General features: G+C 35.2%; 1 protein-coding gene across 47 annotated transcripts in view; it reads right to left on the bottom strand.

The window, feature by feature from the left end:
* The window catches only part of camk2b1 (calcium/calmodulin-dependent protein kinase (CaM kinase) II beta 1), an 82,047-nt gene extending 60,483 nt beyond the window's left edge, over positions 1-21,564 (bottom strand). For 11 of the 47 annotated variants that reach the window (XM_051110928.1, XM_051110925.1, XM_051110919.1 and 8 more), the window contains exons 1-5: positions 21,274-21,562; positions 16,675-16,769; positions 6,888-6,947; positions 6,645-6,699; positions 2,989-3,054 (exon numbers count right to left, since the gene is read on the bottom strand). In XM_051110928.1, the coding sequence (XP_050966885.1) occupies positions 2,989-3,054; positions 6,645-6,699; positions 6,888-6,947; positions 16,675-16,769; positions 21,274-21,335 (338 nt within the window). In that variant the 5' untranslated portion in view covers positions 21,336-21,562. Of the gene's footprint in view, positions 1-2,988; positions 3,055-6,644; positions 6,700-6,887; positions 6,948-16,674; positions 16,770-21,273 lie in introns of those variants that run through there. The other 36 variants (XM_051110923.1, XM_051110913.1, XM_051110918.1 and 33 more) reach the window with 8 other exon arrangements.
* Between the last annotated feature and the right edge of the window lie 1,061 nt (positions 21,565-22,625).

Below are 22,625 nucleotides of genomic sequence, written 5' to 3'. Positions count from 1 at the left end.
AATTTTGCGGTGATAACCTGTACTTTACTTGACAAGGATATCTAGGGACTGGAAGCTAGCACTTGATTCAAACAGTGTACAGTGTTATCAGCCTACAATTTCATCTCTGGACGCCACTGTGTGCTTTGTATATACCTATTATAAGAGGCCATGTGCAATATACTACATGTAATTGCAGTAATTACAGTGTAAAAGCATGTAATGCAAGTGCACTACAAGAGCGTAAACTACACTTTGGTGGAGCGTCTGCTAAAGGGCAATGTCGTAACTAACAGCTGGGTCATGAGAACAACAGCACATTGCTCAACTTTAATAGTGGTGACAAACAAGACGGTGAGGCTCAGTAACTATGGTTTATACACTTGAGATTGAACCTGTTGAACTTGATCATAATGTAATCTAATCAGACACTTGTATTAGACACATGCACAAGTAATCGACCAGTCAAGTACTTGTTTTGCACCATTAAATGCAGTACTTAAATTGCAAACAGAGTTCTTTTTGCTTTTACTTAATCTGTCATTTAAGTATTAATATTAATCATTTAGTTTTATATATATATATATATATATATATATATGTATATTCATAATGTACAAAAAAATGTTTTTTAATGATATTTACACTACTATTTTGGGTTACTCATCCTGTTTTTTTTTTTTTTTTTCCCTAAAAAATTAGCAAGGATGCATTAAACTGATAAACTGAAAAGCAAAACAAGATGAAAAAAAAAGATTTTACACCTTTTCAATAAAATTACTTCAAATGTATGCTTTTTTTATAAGCCTTCTATTCAAAGAATCCTGTGCTTTCACAGAAATACTAAACAAGAAAACAGTTTTCAACATTGACAGTAGAAATAAGAAATGTTTCATGGCCAAATCAAATCAGCATAATAGAATGTTTCTGACGGATCAAGTGACACTGAAGACTGTAGTAATAGCTGGTAAAAATGCAACTTTGGCATTATAGAAATAAATTGCACTTGAAAAAAAAAAAAACAGTTATTTTAATATGGAAGCCCATTTACGCCACTGAATTTTTTTTTTTTAAAAAAAGGTAATTGCGACTTTTTATCTCGCATTCAGACTTTTTTTGCTTCCACAAAAATACTAAACAAGAAAACTGTTTTCAACATTGATAGTAGAAATAAGAAATTTTTCTTGGCCAAAAAAAAATAAAAAAATCTGCATATTAGAACGATTTCTGACAGATCATGTGGCCCTGAAGACTGTAGTAATGGCTGGTAAAAATGCACCTTTTCTTCATAGAAATAAATTGCACTTGAAAAAAAAAAAAAAGATTTTAATATGGAAGCCCATTTACGCCACTAAAAAAAACTGCGACTTTTTATCTCACAATTCTGACTTTTTCCCTTGGAATTTCAAGTTATAAACTCGAAAATACAAGTTATAAAGTCAAATTTGCGAGATATAAACTCATGATTCTGAAACAATATCAGTCTTTTTTTTACCTTCGAAACTGGACCTTGCAACTTGCAATTGAGAGTTTTATCTCTCAATTCTGAGAAAAAAAAAAAAGTCAGAATAGCAGATTGCAAAATTGCCAGGTTATATCTCGCAGGTTATATCTCACAATTCACACTTATACCAACCCCCCTTTTTTACCTTTGAAATTGGACTCATTGTAACTCATGTTTTATCTCACAATTCTATTTTTTTTCTCCCAATTCTGACTTTTTTTCTCGTAATATATGTCTTGCAATTTCAAGAAAAAAGTCAGAATTGCAAGATATAAACTCGCGATTGCGAGAAAAAGGTCAGAAGGTCAGAACTGGGAGAAAAAAAGTCAAATTTATATTTCGCAATTCTGACTTTTTTCCCCTCGCAATAGCGGAGAAGCCAGAATTGTGAGATTGTTTTGTTTTTATAACAGTGGCAGATATATATATATATATATATATATATATTTTTTATATATATAATTTATTTTTTTAATTAATTAATTAATTTATTTATTTATAAATGCAGGCTATTTTATATATACAAATATACATATATCGTTTCTTTTGTTTATTATTGATAGATATACTGAGTATATAGCATACACTGAGATATACTATATAAACTGCTTATAAATTTAGTCAAATGACACACATACTTACCTAAAAGAAAAATTAGCTTAAATGTCAAGGGCAAAATCCTGACAGTTTGTAGATCTGTTAGCAGGCCAGTCCTTTAACTACTAAACCACACCTCCCCACACAAACAATACCATGAAACAAGCACTAGGTCAAAAAAACCCACAAGAGAGACGGTCAAAGTGAACGTGTTACACACACCCACAGAATGTATGCAAGGAAGTCGGCGTGAGTCATGATGTGAAATTGCATATATGGGCTGGACCGCAGAGGTGATAATGCTCAGGACTAACACCTTCAACTACATACTGTAAACCCTGGTAACAAGCACACAAGCACACACTCACACAACGTGGAAAGGGATCTGTACAGGATAGCCAAAAATTGCCTACAGGAAGGCTGTGTCTGTGTTTGTTTGAGCAAGTGTTTGTGTATGAGAGGGAGAGAGTCATAATGCATGATGAAAGGACAGAGATAGATCAGTGGAAAAAAAACAAGAGAAGACATATATAGAGACAGAGAGACAAAAGACACAACAGCAACACTCTAGAACTTGATATCATTACACAGAACACCTAAACTAAACACAACAGCATACAGTTTATCTCAAAAAATGTGAGTGTCCAGTTCTGTCGTGCTACCTTTTTAAGCCAAAGGTCACATTTCAGCCTAGTGTGTGTGTATGTGTGTGATGGACAAAGTGCAAGATCTGTGTGTTGCACTGTACAAGATGCTATTTTAAATAGCATCTCCAAATGCAAAACAAACTCATAGTGAATGTGTATGTGATGGTGACGGGTGCAACAAGCTAGGGCCAATGAGAGAGGAGAAGAAAGGGCAGAGAAGAGGCACAGAGAAAAGGGAAACATTAAGAAAGGCATTCTTACCTGGCGTCTGCTTCACTGTAGTACTCTCTGGCTACAATGTCTTCAAACAGTTCACCTCCAGTCACCCTAAAACACAGGAAGTTCAGTCTGGCTATTTGCTAATTCAAACAGAATTCCTGTTCTAGTGCACGTCCCTTCCTCAAGCTCAGTTTCCATGGAGACGAGAATCCAATATAAAAATTCTCCGGAAAGCTAGAACTGTGAAAACCGAGGGGAAGGTTTTTAAGATTCGCAACAACGGCATGCTTTTAAAGGAGAAGTCCACTTACAGAACAACAATTTACAAATAATTTAATCACCCCCTTGTCATCCAAGATGTTCATGTCTTTCCATCTTCAGTCGTAAAGAAATTATGGTTTTTGAAGAAAAGCATTTCAGGATTTTTCTTCATATAATGGACTTCATTGGTGCCCCAATTTTGAACTTCCAAAATGCAGTTTAAATGCAGCTTCAAAGGGCTCTAAACAATCCCAGCCGAGGAAGAAGGGTCTTATCTAGCAAACCAATCAGTTATTTTTTTTTAAATATAAAATGTATACTTTTTAAGCACAATAACTTGTGTAGCACAGGCTCTGGGATGCGCGTTCACGACGCTACGAATCACGTCTAAGTTCATCGTTTGCGTACTCCAGCTCAAAAAGGTTGAGTATGGTAAAAAACTCCATCTTATTTTCTCCACAACTTCAGAATCGTCTGACATCGTTGTACCTTTTTGTTTGTAGACAGCGTTTGACTTACTTGCACTTCCTTAGTCTTTACGCGTTCGCTTTGTAAACACTGAGTCTGTAGTTTCCGCCTACGTTCCGCGTGACCTTTCGATGTGATTCAATAGTACATAGTGACGTGGATGCGCATCCCCGAGCTTTTGTGCTTAAAAAGTATAAAAAATTTATTTTACGAAAAAATGACTGATCGTTTCACTAGATAAGACCCTTCTTCCTCGGCTGGGATCGTTTAGAGCCCTTTGAAGCTGCATTTAAACTGCATTTTGGAAGTTCAAAATCAGGGCATCAATTAAGTCCATTATATGGAGAAAAATCCTGAAATGCTTTCCTTAAAAACCATAATTTCTTCACAACTGAAGACAGAAAGACAAGAACATTGGTGGGGGTGAGTACATTATATATAAATTGTTGTTCTGGAAGTGGACTTCTCCTTTAAGGAGGCACTTTTTGGTTACAGAATATTTGATATCACTGTGTTTATATTATATTACTAGGGCTGCCCTCAACTAAAAATTTTTCTGGTCAACTAGTAGTCGTTCATTTTAAGCATTAGCCGACTATTAGTCGCACATTTATTAATAACCCATATAAATCATAATAATGAGCCTTTAACTGCCTACATACATAACCTAATAAGCACTCAAGCGCATGCAAAAAAAGCTTGCCACAGCACACCGGCATATATAATAATTCTGAATGTTTTAGGGAAAAACAGTAAGTAGACTGTATTAACATTTTAATAATTTATTGATAAACTAGCATATTTTTGTTTTCAGGTTAACAGATGAAGTTGGCGACACAGACCCATCATCTCCGCAGTAGTGATACGCCTGTATGCATGTTTCATATGGATTACATAATCTGAGAACATTTGTTTTCTACTTGAATTGGAATTTAAAAGTAGACATTTCACTCTCTATAGATCTATTTTTCACGTCAAGTTCACAGAGGCCGAGACAGCAGAAAGCACATCCTGTTTGCTTTAATTATTTTACAAAAGTGCAACGTTTCGTTGTTATTCTGAGTGCATACAAATAAACGTAGAGTCTTTACAAATTTGAAAGATGTATTACTTTTATCTGTACGACCAAAAATGACAGAGTATTTTAAGAGCAAGTGAACGCACCGGCGCCTCCATCTGTCATGCAATATAAGCGTACTACTGTTCAGCTTCCACACTCCGCACAGACACTTCAATAGCACAATAGCTGCAATGTAAAGTTGCTACTACATACATCTTTCAGATAAAAAGCCATATTTGAGGCTAACAGATAATAGGTGAGCGTATGGATGTCCTGCCCAATGTACTACATTACCACATAGACCAGCCATTAACAATATGTCCATCACAGACTGCGTGACTTCGCCACTTCATGTGGAATTTTTTTTCAGTGACTAAGTGACTAATAAAATTTTGGTCGACCAAGCCTCTTTTCGTCGATTAACAGTTAACTGACTAATAGGGGGCAGCCCTATCTGAGTCTGAAATCTGAAAACAATCTGACAGGGAGAGAAATAATAACATGATTTTGAATATTACTTTGACTGTTAGACTAACACTTTACAATAAAGCAAACCTGCAGGTTTTTTGTTATAATTTGATATAAAGGTATTAAGATATACATTTGTTTTTATTGTTATTATTATTATTTTTTATAAAACACTTATTTTTTCAATTCACTTATCTTTTGAGGCTGTACAGTACATGCCCAATAAATATATATATATTTTTTTTTCAAGGAAAAAACTCTCAATTAATACTGTAAAGTATACATGAGAGTGAATTGGTACTACATTACTATAATATTAAAGGGTAAAATGAATTTGATTTCTACTTAAATTCTTTTTTTTAATATAAACATTTAAATGGTGGCTGTCATAAAAACTTGACAGATTTATTAAGACAAATATTTAAACAGTAAAATTTTTATAAAAATGTTATATGGTGCATATATAGCATAATCCTTCTCTCTAGAGTTTTTCTAGCTGACTAAAGAGCTTATGGTCACCGCATGTTTTTTCAGAGGTAAATGTGGCGTTATGTGACATTTTGTTTAGAAGCTGTTATAATGAAGTCTTTCCGTGGTTGAAACGCTGAGCGGTTACATTAGACAGGATACAAATTTTAGGTAAGTTGTACTCTTTCTTTTAACATACTTTTGGATGTTAATTTGTGTTTATTTTGTGTGTAAACTGGATGATAAGTTCACGCACTGCTTTGTGCTGCTGCTTCTCTTGAACTGAGGCACTACAGCAATCTGTCACTCCACATTAAACAGCGCCAAAGCGCCATTTCTTGTTTGAATATTGTAATAAAATTGACTGAATTTGAAATCTGAGACTTTCATATCAAAAGTAACAAAGCACAAAGCTTATTGCAATATATTAGACGGGAGGCGTGCTACAATGTTCCGTTCGTTAGCTGAAAACAGGCTTGAATAATTGATTCTTGGGATTTAAGAACTAACACTGTTTTGTAAAACAGTGTATTTTATCATGCTGTGTGCTGCCACAAGAAATTGAGTTTTTCCTGTCACCTTATAAACAAGCAAATGAGTAGTATTTTCTGGCAAATTTGATCACTGGTCTTCATAACCAGTACACAAAATGCAAAATACAAAACTATACTGTAAAATTAACATCAGCAAATAAAACTTACTATGATCAATAACAATTTGTGCATGTGTGCTCATCTTATAAATACAATCATCTCCTTTTGCATTCATACAAAGTTGAGCAGATGACCATGTTTTTTATTTTTTGGGAACTAATCCATTTAACATTGCAGAAGCAAAGAATGCTGATAAAAGGCTTCAGAAGCACATAACATATGAAGTATGAATCATTTTAAGTTGCGCTCTTTCTCACGTCAAAGCTAATTTGATGAAAGGAAACGGAGGAACATTCTGACAGTAGTACACTGACACTTACAAATCAAACAGTAGGTAGTGGAAACCCTCCTCTGATATACTGTCATGCAGACGAACTAAAACAAAAACAGATAGTTCAGGTTAGATTTTATTGTGGCTGTAGTGACAAAAATTACACAATATTGACCTGAGGTGAAAGTATGAGAACAATCAACTGTCAACAACAAATTTAGAATTTAAATGCTTAAAATGTTCTTTAATAATATACATGTTTCTGATTGTAATTGGTGGAGGTAAAGCTCACCAATATTGGGGTGTTTCAGCAAACGACAGATTCGAGCTTCTCGTTCGAGCTTCTGATGATCTGAGGATCAACACAGAAAAACAGAAAATGTTATGACCAAAAATTATAAAACACTGAACAGTGTAATATTAGCTCTAAACAACAGTAAGGATGGACTAACGGGGCTCCACAGTGCGACTGTCGCATTTGCGACTGATCAAATCAGCATATTTGTGTTTGCGCTGAGGGGAGCTTCAAAGATTTCTATGTTTTTTTGCAACGCTGAGTAATGTATCACAGACACCAATCTCACCAATCCTTCCATACACAAAGTGTAGAGAGAGTGTAAATAAGATTCATTGTGCAGCTTCATTGATTATAATGGAACTTTGTCCAACAGTTAAATAAACAAGGAGTTAATATTAAATGACTTACATTGTCTGACTGTAACACTATTGCCTGATTTGCTCCATTTCATTGTCAAAAATAATAAAAAAAAAAAAAAAAAAAAAAAAAAAAAAAAAAAAAATTGTCACAGCTGTGCCGCTGCGCATCTCCATTTATTCACAGCTGTGTTTCTTTTGTGAATGAACAAGTGTTTTTAATTGAATTTAGTCAATGATTCAATTTCCCCATTCATAAAGACAGTCACTTGCTTTACTGCTGAATGAATCAGCCGTTCGAATGAATCAAATGAATGAATGATTCAGTAATAAAATCAGTGACTTGCCGCCACCTACTGGCAGTTTTAGCCTCATTTTTTAAGTATATTTTCAGTTATTTAAATCATTTAACATTTCTATATTAAAAAAAATGTTTTTTTTAAAACATCAGTCTCGACATGAATTTATGAATTTGATTGCACCCATGCCACCTCAGAGCCTCATTAAAAATATGAAAATAGACCTACAAGCCACTTTTGTGTTCTTCTATGCCACCTCTATAGTACAAATTAATTTTGTTAATATTGATTTCATTTGATTGGTAACTTATTCTTAGTCTGTTGTTTTAATTAGAATTTTTAAAAAGCTTATAAAATACATTTTTTTTTTAATTTTGACAAAAGATGACATACTTTTAATAAAGTTAGAAAAATGCCATTACAAAGGTAAAAACAAAATTCCCCTGTAAATCACTTTAAAGAGTCAAATATCACCTCGTAATGGGAAGGCTAACTTTTGATCAGATTTTTTTTTTTTTTTTTTTTATTAGAATATGCTCCAGAAATTTTGACTGTGCTCCTAAATTTTAAGTTAGGAGCACAAATGCTCCTAAAAAGAAAAGTAAGCACAGAGCCCTGACTAATATTAAAATGCTGGCTGATATTGATAAGAGTTCTTTTATACTTATTTTGATGTTGAAGCTACATTGTAACACAATAATGCTAAAAATGAAATCAATGTTTGATTAAATTTACTCCTTTAGCAGACACTTTTATCCAAAGCAACTTACAAATGAGGACAAAAGAAGCAATCAAATCAGCAAAAGAGCAATAATATGCAAGTGCTATGACAACTCTCGGTTAGCCTAATGCAATACACATAGCAAGGGTTTTTGTTATTTTTACTTAAAAAAAAAAGAAAAAACAAGCAGTTAGAAATTAAGTTTTTGTTGCTGTTGTTATTTTAAATAAAAAAGAAAACAGATAAAAATTAATTTGAATAGAGAGTGCTGGATTTCGTTAATGTGAATTTAGGAATCACAAATTTACAATTTAAAGTATGAAACACAATCATTTTGAGATCTGCTAACTGACATGGTACCAATAAACAATGCATTTCAAATAGATTTTAAACCACGTTTAAAATAAAACTTCACACCCATCACATTGGTCAGCTCCAACGTAGATTTACATGCCATTGACAATGACATCACATACCCAATATGCTATTAATTTTTTTTTTTATTACGTCATCATTATTTCCTGTGTTGAGTGTTTGTGCATTTGGCACAAAAACATGAGAGAAGGCAGCAATCACAAACTATAAGCTTGTCACGTTTGTGCTAAATCAACGTCCTAGATCTCATTCAGTCTTGATAAGAGGGTCAGTGTGGCCCAGAATTGAGGGCGGCTAGATGTATACCTTCACTTTTTACTTGGATTTAAGGTTCAGACGGTGAAAGCCATGTTAATATCTAATCTAAACTTCTTCTGATGTGTCATCTCAGCCCTTTATTTGTCTATATCTATGTCTCATATATCTATATCTATCTCAGCAAATCTCTCAAGGTCATGGTTGTTGAAAAGCAACCAACTGGTCCATCTGGACAGAGAACGCACTGCCTAGGCTGTTAATTACAATAATGACAATGATGCTAATAATTATGATGATGATGAGCTACTATAAGAGTGGAATAAATGCTCCCTTCTTGAAAATCAACAGAGAAAATTAAGAGAGGCAGCACTAAAACACCATCAAGCCCAAGATGAATTAAGGTGATACAAAACGTGTCTTAAGCTTATGATTCATGCTCTAGAAGGGCGTCTAATGTTTCAGCAAACTGATTTCAGCACAAATAACGCCTCAAGACACATCAGAAAAATTAAATCCAACATCAACACACGCAATTAAAAATCAGCTTTAATTAATCACAGACGCAGCTGAAGGCGATATCAACGATTTAAGAAGAGAGCACAAAATTAATCAGCCAAACTGGATGGGTCTAATTTCACTATATTTATCTAATGTAGATGCAAAAATAATAATAAAACTGCAACGCTAAGCAATTAGGTCAGCAAATTTGGACGACCGACTCAAACCCGAAGAATCGAGAGATGAATTCTTTTTCCCAGCTCACACTGCATTGGTTGAGCTTATGGGGCTGTCACATGATGAACGAATGACTCAAACTCAAAAACTTGTCAGATAAGAGGTGAGGTGAGCTAATCATAGACTAAAGAGCCAGGTAAACAATGAATTAATCTTTTCTGTTTCTTATAGCATTATAGTTTTGTCTTGTTTGTAGTGTAATCAACGTTTGTGTAAGCAGTAGATGTGTTAGGGAAGTAACACGTAACATTTTAATTATATTTTGCTAAAATGAACGAAATGACTCGAAAAGAGATTTGTTCATTTTGCTGAACGAGACTCAAAGGCCCGAGTCGGTAAAATAATCCGAACTTCCCATCACTACTACAAATCACGTCTAAGTTCATCGTCTGTGTACTCCGGCTAAAAAAGGTAGAGTATTACGAAAAACTCCATCTTATTTTCTCCTACAACTTCAGAATTGTCCAACATCGTTTGTAAACAGTGTTTGACTTGCACTTTCTTAGTCCATGGCATTCGCTTTGTAAATACTGGGTCTGTAGTTCCGGAGTGACCTTTCGACATGACTCAGTAGTACGTGCATGTGCATCCCAGGACCTGTGCAAGCTTTTGTGCTTAAAAAGTATGCAAATTTTTATATTCCGAAAAAAATGACAGATCGTTTCGCTATATAAGACCTTTCTTCCTCGGCAGGGATTGTTTAGAGCCCTTTGAAGCTACACTTAAACTACATTTTGGAAGTTCAAAATCAGGGCATCAATCAAGTCCACTATATGAAGAAAAAACCTGAAATGCTTTCCTCAAAAACCATAATTTCTTTACGACTGAAGACAGAAAGACATGAACATCTTGGATGACAAGGGGGTGAGTAAATTATTTGTGATTGTTGTTCTGGAAGTAGACTTCTCCTTTAACTTTTTTGGTGGAGCCACTGTATACTGCATAACCTCCACTTCATCGGTAGTTAAACACAACACTGTATGAAAGCGAAGCCAAACATAAATTGTCATCTGACCTCTGCTAAACTGTTATTCCAACTGACACTCAAGGTCGCCGTGTCACACAGTGGAGTAGCATATGAAGAGCCAATTAGTCTGTGTTCAAAAGTTTTGTTTTTTTCCATTTGATCATGTTCCACCTTTACCTATTGTTCAATATTTTATTGTCCCTATTCTCAGCTTTGCCATATTTTAAGATTTAATGGCTTGGCACTGCCTTGTCTTACTCCTACTAACCCCATCACAGAGACAGGCTTCTTGATTGGCTATTGGCCGGGTCTGGAATCCCGCCCCTTTGTTTGTCGCTGATGTGCGTTGACCTTAAGCTCAGCTGCTGTGCATTCTCTGAGTTATACACATACTCCTGAAGCTGTCGCAACACTAGAACGCCAACACTAAACACTGTCAACCCAGCTATGGAGCTTTGCTCGAGCTAATGAGTTCCCTGCAGAAGCATACTAACGAAAACCAATTTAAATAATATCCTTAAACCACAACACACTTCATTCCTAAGACAAAATCTTGACTTCAAGGTGAAAACCACGCATTACTAGTTAAAAGTTTTGATGGTTTATGGTTGTGGAAAAACAACAAAATCTAGTCAAATAATTGATCTTTAAAAGAGAAGTTCACTTTCAGAATTAAAATTTCCTTACCCCAATGTCATGCAAGATGTTCATGTCTTTCTTTCATCAGTTGAAATGAAATTAAGGTTTTTGAGGAAAAACATTCTAGGATTTTTCTCCATATAGTGACCTTCAATGGTGGCCAATAGGTTGAAGGTCAAAACTGCAGTTTCAATGCAGCTTCAAAAGGCTCTACATGATCTCAAACGAGAAATAAGGGTCTTATCTAGCGAAAAGATTAGCCATTTTCTAAGAAAAATATGAATTTCTGTACTTTTTAGTCACAAATGCTCGTCTTGCACTAGCTCGACCTCACACATTACATAATCACGCACACGTGACATAGGCAGAAGTACCAACCCAGTGTTTACGAAGCGAACATGCAAACACCCTTTACAAAAAAAGGTAAAACAATGATGTCGGACAATTTTAAAGTTGGAAGTGATCTAATTTTCTTCTCCAACTTAAAAATAGTCCTACATTGCCGTTTTAACTTTTTTTTGTGAAAAGGGCGTTTGGTCTTTGCACGTTCACTTTGTAAACACTGGGTTGGTACTTTTGCAGTGATGTAGGATGATTTTGAAGTTGGAGGAGAAAATGAGATGGGAGTTTTTCGACCTACCCTAACTGTCTACACGCAGAGGTCGACAAGACAAGCATTTGAGGTTAAAAAGCATATAAATTGCTTTTTTTTTTTTTTTTAGAAAATAACCGATCGCTTTGCTAGATAAGATACTTTTTCCTCTGCTGGGATCAATTAGAGCCCTTTAAAGCTGCACTGAAACTACATTTTGTAAGTTCAAACTCGCAGGCACCATAGATGTCCACTATATGGAGATAAATCCTGAAATGTTCTCCTCAAAAAACATAACTTCTTTACGACTGAACAAAGAAAGACATGAACATCTTGGATGACAACGTAGTGAGTAAATTATCAGTAAATTTTTGTTCTGGAAATGAACTTCTCCTTTAAAGGAGAAGTCCATTTCCAAAACAAAGATTCACATATAATGTACAGTTAGGGTATGTTGAAAAACTCCAATCGTATTTTCTCCCTCAACTTCAAAAATCATTACAAAATCATCCTACATTGCTGCAGAAGTTACGACCCAGTCTTTGCAACATAAACATGCAAAAAAGATCAAACACCCTTAACAAAAAAGGTAAAACAGCGATATAGGATGATTTCGAAGTTGAGGGAGAACGTGAGATGGGAGTTTTTCAACATACCCTAACTGTCATGAACCGGAACAAAAAAAGTCCAAGCAGAGTAACAAGACAAGCGTTTGACATTAAAAAGTATATAAATTGTATTACTTTTATTAAAATAACCAATCGTTACGCTACATAAGACCCTTCTTTCTCAGTTGGGTCGTTTACAACCGAATTTGGGATCGTTTGAAGCCGCATTTAAACTGCATTTTGGAAGTTCAAATCGGGGCACCATATCAGTCCATTATATGGAGAAAAATGCTGAAATGTTTTCCACAAAAAAATAATTTCTTTAAGACTGAAGAAAGAAAGACATAAACATCTTGAATAACGAGGGGGTGAGTAAATTATTTGTAAATTGCTGCTCTGGAAGTGGAGTTATCCTTTAAGGTTGGACAATCCATCGCTAATGGGTCTTACTACAAATCACATCTCATGAACTTATTTGTGCGTTTTGCCAGGGTCATGACCATCTCTCTGGGTCAGATGAGAGTCCCGTGCTCCAGGCATGTAACTATGCTTGTACCCTGCCTCTCTTTCACATGCACACACACACACACACACACACACAGCTGCCAAGTGCCAAAGGTGCCTTTACTGTCAGCCCTTTCTTTATGTGTCTTTCTCTCAAACAGTCATTCATGATGATTCCTTCCCTCTCTCTCTCTCTCTCTCTCTCTCCCACTCATTCTCTTTCTGTATATCTAGGTCACATTCCCTCTCTCATGCCCACCCTCCTTCTAACCCCTTGACAGATCATATTGTTTCTCTCTCCTCACAGTAACTCTCAGCCTAAAGACAGTCACTCCTAATCTTGACGACCCACCGCAGTGCTATATTTTGTCAAATAAATGTCAAATCAATCACTGTAAACATTTATTATCCTATACTTGGTTTTCATGAAAAAAAAAAAAGGTACAATAACACAAAATGCAAGGGCTAGGGTGAACCTCATGAAACGTGTCAAGAATGTGTCGACACTGAAAATAATAAATGTTTATTTTAGCACCAAATCAGCATATTAGAATGATTAGAAGGATCATGTGACACTGAAGACTGCAGTAATAATGCTGAAAACTCAGCTTTGTAATCATATTTAATTTTTTAAATATATTCAAATAGAAAACAGTTATTTTAAATTGTAATAATATTTCATGAAATTACTGTTTTTACTGTATTTTAAATCAAATAACAGCAGCCTTTAAAATAGTCATATTAAACCTTGTGGATGGTAGTGTATATAAAGTTACAGTTGCAATCAAAATTATTCAACCCCCCAGAGACGATGGTACTTTACAAATACAAGCTTTTCTGAAGATCCAGGACTTTATAAAAATTGCATCTACAACAGTTTAATGGCGTATTAAAAGTTATAATGTCAGTATAGAATGTAATGTTTTTGAGTTATAGGATTTTTTAATATCACAGCTATGTCATAATTATTCAACCCCTGTTCAACATTGCTGTTTTAAGTCACTTATTTTTTTATGGTAGGGAACAAAATTGTCTTAAAACACAATTAAGCCTTTATAAACTTTATTAAAAAACAGAATTAGCTTGGGGTGTGACACATACACACAGTTAGCCCATGCATGTGCTGAAGTTGAGTCGCTAATATGACACAGTCAACAGAGCTCTCACAAAAACTATAGAGAAGAAATTGTCTTATTTTATTAGAAAGTCTAAGGCTACATTAAGATTTCCAAGACATTAAAAGTTCCTTGAGACGCAGCTGGCAGCCTTATTCCTTAGTTTGAAGTGTGTTGTACCAGAAAACCTGGTGGTGTTGAACAAAAAAGCACAATGTCATAAAATGTTTGATCAGAGTAACTGAGAAAAACCTGCAGTGTACAGCCAAATACTTGCAAGATGACCCAACAAAAGGAGGAAAAACATTTCAATGCAGAGTATAAGATGAACACAAGACAAGTATGGCCTTCATGTTGAGGCATCTTGCCGAATACCACTCTTGCCCAAGAAGAGCAAAAAGACAGACTTGAACATCCTAAAATTCATCTGGATAGACCTGCGGAGTTCTGGAAGAATGATTTATGGAGTGATGTAACCAATCTGGAACGTTTTAGACCTGTGGATCAGCAGTATGTCTGGTGCAAAAAGGCAAAACTTATTGGCAGAAGAACACCATCTCCACTGTCAAACACTGAGGTGGATCAGTCATGTTATGGGGTTGTTTTACTTTAGCAGGAAGTGGAAAACATGACTGTATGAAGGACATCCTGGATTCTTTGAAGTATCAGGCCATTTTGGCAAGAATTGTGATGCCTTTGATGCAAAGACTGAAGCTGATGATCAGTGGACTTTCTTGCAGGACAGCCATCCCAAAGTATACATCCAAATCTACTTACGCTTGGTTCAGGGATCAGTCATAGAATGTTCTTGAGTGGCCTGTTCAGTCTCCAGATTTAATTCTCATTGAAAATATTTGGTTGAATTTGAAAAAAAGCAGTGGCAATGTGAAAACAAAAGATTATCAGTGATCTGAAAGCTTTTTCAGGCGAGGAATGGACCAAGATTGCAGTAGAAAGGTGACAGAAGCTTCTAAGCACTTCCAAACAGCATTTATTGGTGGTTTTAAGGAATAAAAGATTCTGCACCAGATTTTACTTTTGGGGGTTGAATAATTTTGAACATGAATGTTTAGAGCCAATTTAATTTTCTTTCATTAGTCATCAACTTACGTTCTCAAAATTACTCAAATGTGTATGAATAAACCTTCTCTACTAGTGTACTGATGGCTTTGTTGAATTGTTTTCACAAAATTTTGTTCTCTGCAGCAAAATGTCTTGCAGGTCAAGGGGGTTGAATAATTTCGATTGCAACTGTAGGTCACAATGCAAAAAAGGAAAGAAAATATGCCCTGGACATAATCTTGACAGGTTTTCTAATGACCAGTCTTGTCTGCATCAAAAAGATAACACTTAAAAGACTAATCTTACTAATCTACATTCCCAACCTTAATTTGATTTCCACTGACCACGCAATCAGAAAGCAATGCGTCTCTCCACACAAGCTGTATTTAGAGGGTTGTTGGGCCTATTTTAAAATGGTTTTCAGTGCCTGTGGAATCAAATACATGTCAAGTGCTTGTTCTCCACATTACACATTCTCACCACAATGACTATGCGGCCAAAGAGACATGATGAGGATGACACTTTGGCAAAGCAACTGCTGGCTTCAAGTTTCAGGGAGGGAGGACAGAAGGGCATAAAAAGATTTACACCCCTCAACAGCGGGATGCCGTAAAAACTGAAAATCTCTTTCTGCCGTTTCATTTGTGTAGCTTCTGTCTCATTGCCATGGTGTTTGGATCTGCCTTTGGCACCGACAGTAACCATGGAAGCAGATTTAAATATAGTTATCAGCATGTTGTAGAACTTTGAGTGTTCTTTGGATGTTCTGTTATTGAATTTCTGAGCGTTTACAAATCAGTACTACCATGGTTTTATGGAAATGGTACCATAGTATCTGTATTACACATAAAAGTACAATTCTATGCCTTCACTGCATATGGTGACGTTGAAATGAAATGAAAATTCACCATTTTCCAAATGCATCTTTATGATCTTACGGTAAAACAATTAATTTATGCATGTTTAAGATCAAAATGCCATAACCGATGGACAAAACCAAGTTCCGAAATACATTTTTGCTTTTTTCAATAATCAAATTCACTCAGAAGCATGTCACAATACAGAACACATTATTTTTCATTACTTTGGAAACATTGCAAATTTAAATGACCGTGTTTTACGTGTTCACATTATTATATATTAGTTGTAAAACTGTTCTTAGAATTAAAGAGAAAGTTCACCCAAAAATGAAATTTTTTGTTTATTTTTGTTTTTCGCATACAAAACGTATTCTCATAGCTTTATAAAATTAAGGTTGAACCACTGATGTCACATGGACTATTTTAACGATGTCTTTACTACCTTTCTGGGCCTTGAATGTGGTAGTTGCGTTGCTGTCTATGCAGGGTCAGAAAGCTTTCAGATTTGATCAAAAATACCTTAGTTTGTGTTTCGAAAATGAACAAAGGTCTTACAGGTTTGGAACAACATGAGAGTCGTAATTAATGACAGAATTTTAATTTTTGAGTGAACTATCCCATCAAAACCTACCCGTTATATTGTTCTGAAAAAAATGGAACGTTTCAGAACATTTTCAGGAATTGACTGACCTCTTGCGGAGAGTTTTTTGGTGTTGATGATTTTGGCGGCATATTCTTGGCCCGTGCTCAACTTCACACATCGTCGCACCACTGAAAACGCTCCCCTGAGGAAAAAAAGACAAATTAATTGAGACTTTACTTATAAGGTCCTGTCCCGACAGTTTAATAGCAACAAAGCCATAATAGTTCTACATGTTGACAGTGAAGTTTCTGTTATATGAAAATTAAAAGAGACAGACTTTCTTAAACCCTGTGTTTTTTTTTATCCTTTCAGGAGGGAATAAACAGCAGCAAAGATTGTAATATAATGGCCCCCCATGTTAAACACAGCAGATTATTTATTCATCACAAACGTCCCTACGTCGTACTGTCTGACTCTTGTGGTATTGGCTGTTCGACTGTGAAGGCTGATGTCACTAAAAGGAGTGCTAATTCTGGCAGCCTGTATTAATAAATTATACTCAACTGGGTTTGTGTTATATGAATAAAACAGTGGGGTAGGGTTTGTCATGTTTAATAGGTTTTCACAACTTATGCAGAGTCAGAAAACCATATGGTGAGAAAGACGTCTGGGCCTAAAACAACATCTTTGCAAAATCTACATTTACACAAGAATGCAAAGACTGTGCAAACAAACTCTGTCTTCACAAACATTTTAGGTTTATCATACATGGGTTGTGATAAAACTCAAATAGTAGGGCCCTATGATTTCCATGACGCAGAAAACACAGACAGAATCACAGAATCCAGTCATAAAAATTGAATTTACTGTATAAGGCAGAATATCAAGGAATTTTACCATTTTTGGATGAGAAAATTAAAAGTAGCTCGGTACACTAAAATTAAAATGCAATATGGACTACTGTCTGTAAATATTAATGAGCAAAAGTACTATTTAAAAATGAATTCTGCATGTCTCTGTGTGAATGAATGGCGCAGCACGCGGTTTCATTTACCACAAATACCGTAGATGAACACATAAATAAAGTCTCTAGACCTGCTCTGAGACTCACTTCATGAGCATTTTACTGTACTTTGAGAAAAACTATCGTCATATCAAATACAAACAGAAACATACAGGTCTTTCCAGCAACCAGTCAAAATAAAAGTTTAGTCTAACTTGAAGAAAAAGTTACAGAAATATAGTATTTAATGTAATGATAGCACTACTACTACTAATAAAATTATAAAACCTTTTTATAAAACAGTATTTCTGAAAAGAAAACAAACAAACAAATAAATAACTAAGTAATATATATTTTTTAATAAAATCAATTAATTAGAGATGCTTTCGATTATTAAAATGTAATTGAATCATTAAAATGGAATCCAGAAAATTAATGGAAAACTTGCAATGGAAAAAATGCATTTCACAAGGCTTTAAAAATGTAATTTTTTATAAACTTTTAATAAATTGCTGTGAAATTGTGTACGTTTCATGATTTCGATTCATCAGACATTCTGATTTATATATATATATTTTTTAATTCAAACATTAAAAAAACGAGCCTAGAAAAATAAAAACAGAAAAAAATTGAAATCCAGAAAAATTTTGGAATTTGAAAAAAATTAAAACAGAATGTGAAAAAAACAAAAAACTAATTTCATAGGGCCTTAAAATAGCCAGCATTGCACAAACACGCTGAAATTCATGTAGGTAGGTAGGGCCGAATGATTTGGAGGGAATGTAAGTGTGATTTTCCTAATAATAACTGTGACAGTACTTTTAATAATAACAATTATTGCAAAATAATAATAATAATTAATAATAAATTACTAAATATTAATAAAAACAATAGATTACAATATTAATATTAGAATATTACAAAAGTGTTACTATTCCAATAGCAATATTTTACTTAGCAGTAAATAAAAATAATTTCAATTTTAATCATATTTTAATCATATTTTAATCATAATTAATCATTTTAATTAATCATTTTGGTAGAAAACTCCACAAAGCCAGAAAAGCTTCTCTTTTGTTGACCACAGGCATTATAAGCACTTCTCATTACAATTTTCTTAGAGCAGCTGCAGAGATGGAGCAGAATTTGCTGTGAATCGAGCCACTTTGAGACACTGAAAATACTAGATACAAGGGCAATTAGCAAGAAAATGAACACAGTGCCGTGCTTCACTCTGAAATTCACTGCCTATAGGTCTATTAGAAAGTATACTAAAAGGCGTGTATTTTTTAGGGTGTGTAAATCAGCCAGACATCACTACTGACCCTTACTTCACTTTCTTAATACATTCCTGGTCTTAGTGTGAATAATTCATTGGTTGCATCAAAAAATAAGAAAGAAGTCATCAGACATCATTAAATATCTCAAAAGCACTGCCTATTTAACAAACCTCAGTCACCCGTAAGTGTTCTTTAATGGGGCCTGTTTTTGTCAGGCCAGTTAAAGCCCTTAGCTGGATGTGTCTGTGTGTGTGTGTGACACAAAGACTTCAGCTCCTCCTCTACAACCACCTCTCCCTGCATTACTGGGATGACTGGAGCTACTGGGTAAAAGAGACACACACAAACACACAGGTCACATGTGATTCTAGACTACAATGTGCCGTCAGAGGTCACGTGCAATAATATCAGCATATTACAGCTGGTTTGAGCAGTATTGTGCAATTTGTATGTTTTCTGCTAGACCTCAGGCCTGAGGGGTGATGAGACCCTGCTGCCCTTTCAAATCCATTGCTATGTTTCATCATCCAAATCCTTGCTGTTCATTTCCTCTTCCTCACTGTCTCACCGTTCTCTCATTGTTCCTGTAATACTTGATTCCCACAGGGAATTTACATAACCTCTTTATTCAATCGCAGTTCTAAAAAAAAACGTAGAGACGGTCAAAACCACACAGCTTTGCACTTACACGCATATAAAGCACAGACCATTTAAACTCAGATTAAAGCAACTGATATTTCTACAATAAACGATGTGCCTCATGATTTTCTGTGTAAATTTTATATGCACTTATATAGGCCATCAAAGTAGCAGTACTCCTTTTCGTGAATATATTTTCCCCAAACAGCTCATTTCAAAGAACCAATAACGTTCAAAATAATGATTTTAATGATTCTATTAGGCCATGATTTACTGTATATACGTCATCATGTGATTCACATGGTTTAAATAGTCATATCTTACCATATATTGCTATAGAGGGTTTGCACTTACGTCATGGTTTGGTCAGTTACCCGGATGCGCGGCCATATTGACGATACTCGGAATGTAAACAGCATGGATTGCACGGTTAATGTACTACTGAATATGTTCTGCTAATTTATGCTGTCCAAACTATGGAAAAAACGTGTGGAAGCTGCTAAATCATATAGAGAAGGACTCAGTAAGCAGGAAACGGCGCAATATTTTGCTAAACTAAAGTTAATAGGTGGTAAAGATATGTACAAGCAGTATTAATTAAGATATTAGCCTAATATTTCATCTACCTGACCAGAATTTAAGAAAAAAAACACAAATGTTGTCAAGATTCTTGCCTTGGAAATCCTGGTTCAGTTTGGCCAACCACAAACGTTTTTTGTTCCTCAGACAGTTTAAGCACTCTTCTCCTTGATTTGTTATAACTTTGAGCAGTCTATAGTACTTTAAATGTTTTGTCCCAGTCTGACTGATCAGTACAGCCCAAAAATATGATAATAATTATGATAATAAACAACTAAATCTGCGAGTTCTGTTCAGTTCAGTGGCATTGTTTACAGTGCCGCCAATATGGCCGATTGATGACGTGTCGTAAATACACTCTATTACGTCTAAAAGTCTCCAATTTAATTAAAATGGTATTTATGGTCATTTCAAGTTTCTCAATTTATTTTTTGCAACCCATGGCCATTCAACTCATTAAAATCAAACCGCTACGCTCATAAAAGTTATTTACAAGCTAAATATAATTTTAATTTTCAATTCTAAAAAATCTAATTCAATTAGCGGAAACGTTTTTACACATTTTAGTCAAATTAAAATAAGCCTGTCATACAGTAAAGACGCAAACACATCTCCAATACGTTTTATTTGTTAATATTTCTGCTACTGAAGTAAAGTTCGCCGCCACAAATTGAAAATATTCTATCGGTTCACTCCAAATCCAGGTAACCAAGTTCATTCGAGAACCTCTCGCACCGATTCAGTCAGATTCGTAAACAACCGAGTCCTTCAGATGATCCAAATCAACGGTTAGTTTTCACCGTTTCATAGCCTACATCTAACATGTATAGTACAGATAAAGCACCCTGTCGTTGATTATGTGGAAATGTCAAATGCGACCCAGCACTGAATTTTGCACATGCATTTTTTTACTTTTACATCTGAGCATGAAATGCCAGCTCGTGGGGCGTTACACTAATCAATATTTGTTGCCTCTGCTGTAAGTGGGTTGTTTTGAAATCATATTAGAGAGTCTGAGTGGTGGTCAGCGGATCTTGGCAGGACTTGCGTGTGTCTATCTCCTCCCTCTGTGACAGCATGTTTATCGGGGCACCACCACACCTCGCGTTTGCTTGTCAGTTTGCTTACCCAGCCCAAATATCACCATGCAATCTTCATGCAGGACAGTTCCACACATGCACAAACGTCAACCTCGTGATACTCACTTGCCCAGCTCCTCGTACAGCTGATATTCGTCCGTGAAGCGCGTACATGTAGTCGTGGCCATGTCTTCCCGTCTCGGACTCGGACACGCTTTAAGAATTCAAAATCGTCCTTGATTCGGCGAACGAGAGCGTCCGGGATATTCACTTCGATTTTGCGCTCAAAAAAAGCTTGATATGTCTTGAAATGACAGGTTAATGGTTGAGTAGGGCAGCGTGTATGCTGACGGCGGGCGTCCTCACCCCCGCGCTGTGCTCCAATCGCCTGCCTTCAAAATAGACTGCGAGAAGGCGCTGACAGCTGACTCGAGCTCGCCACCTATCGGCGGTGTGCAGAACTGGCGTGCGTGGGCGCTGCTGGGTTACTGTTATTGTAACTCCAAATAGGGACAAACCATGAGGGGGGCTATTTGTATTTCGATGAGCTCTTACGTAATGGTAATAGCGTCGTGTAAACCAAAAGAAATTTAAATAAAGCACCGGTGGTGGACGAAAATAAAATATTCAATACAAGCAAACATGGTCTATTTAGCATTTCGCAAAAATAAACACCATACACTTTTTTTAAATTAATTCTACGTTTTAATTGTATTTGTGTTTCTGTTTTTTATTCATTCTGTTTTATACTCTGACTTGTGAAGCACTTTGTGCTCCATTACAAGGTTCTATACAAATATGTGACCCTGGATCACAAAACCAGTCGTAAGGGTAATTTTTACAAAATTGATATTTATACATCATATGAAAGCTGAATAAATAAGCTTTTTATTGATATATAGTTTGTTAGGATAAGACAATATTTGGCCGAGATACAACTATTTAAAAATCTGAAATCTGAGGGTGCAAAAAAATCTAAATATTGAGAAAATCAAGTTCTTCAAATAATATTCTTAATATATATTACTAATCAAAAATTAAGTTTTCATACATTCACAGTAGGAATTTTACAAAATATCTTACTTAATATCCTAATGAATTTTGCCATAAAAGAAAAATCAATAATTTTGACCCATACAATGTATTTTTGGCTATTGCTACAAATAAACCCCAGCGACTTAAGACTGGTTTTGTGGTCCAGGGTCACATATATTAATTTTACATGCATGATGGATTATAATGTTGTCTTTTTCATTCACAGGTATAAACGGAAATGGGGGTTTTTCCACAGAGGTATAATTTTGAATGGGTGATGACTGACATGGTTTTTGTTGGCTTCCACTTATCTTTCACATGTATGCAATGCACAGTGTTATCTTGCGCAATCAAGTATCAGGAAACTTATTTTTATTTTCACATTAAATAGTCATATGCATTAAAACAGGATTTTTAAGTTAATAGTAGCCTACCATCATGTT

Source organism: Labeo rohita, chromosome 5 (assembly GCF_022985175.1).
Source record: "Labeo rohita strain BAU-BD-2019 chromosome 5, IGBB_LRoh.1.0, whole genome shotgun sequence".
Taxonomy (NCBI): Eukaryota; Metazoa; Chordata; class Actinopteri; order Cypriniformes; family Cyprinidae; genus Labeo; species Labeo rohita.
This window is presented reverse-complemented; position numbering and strand designations above follow the sequence as displayed.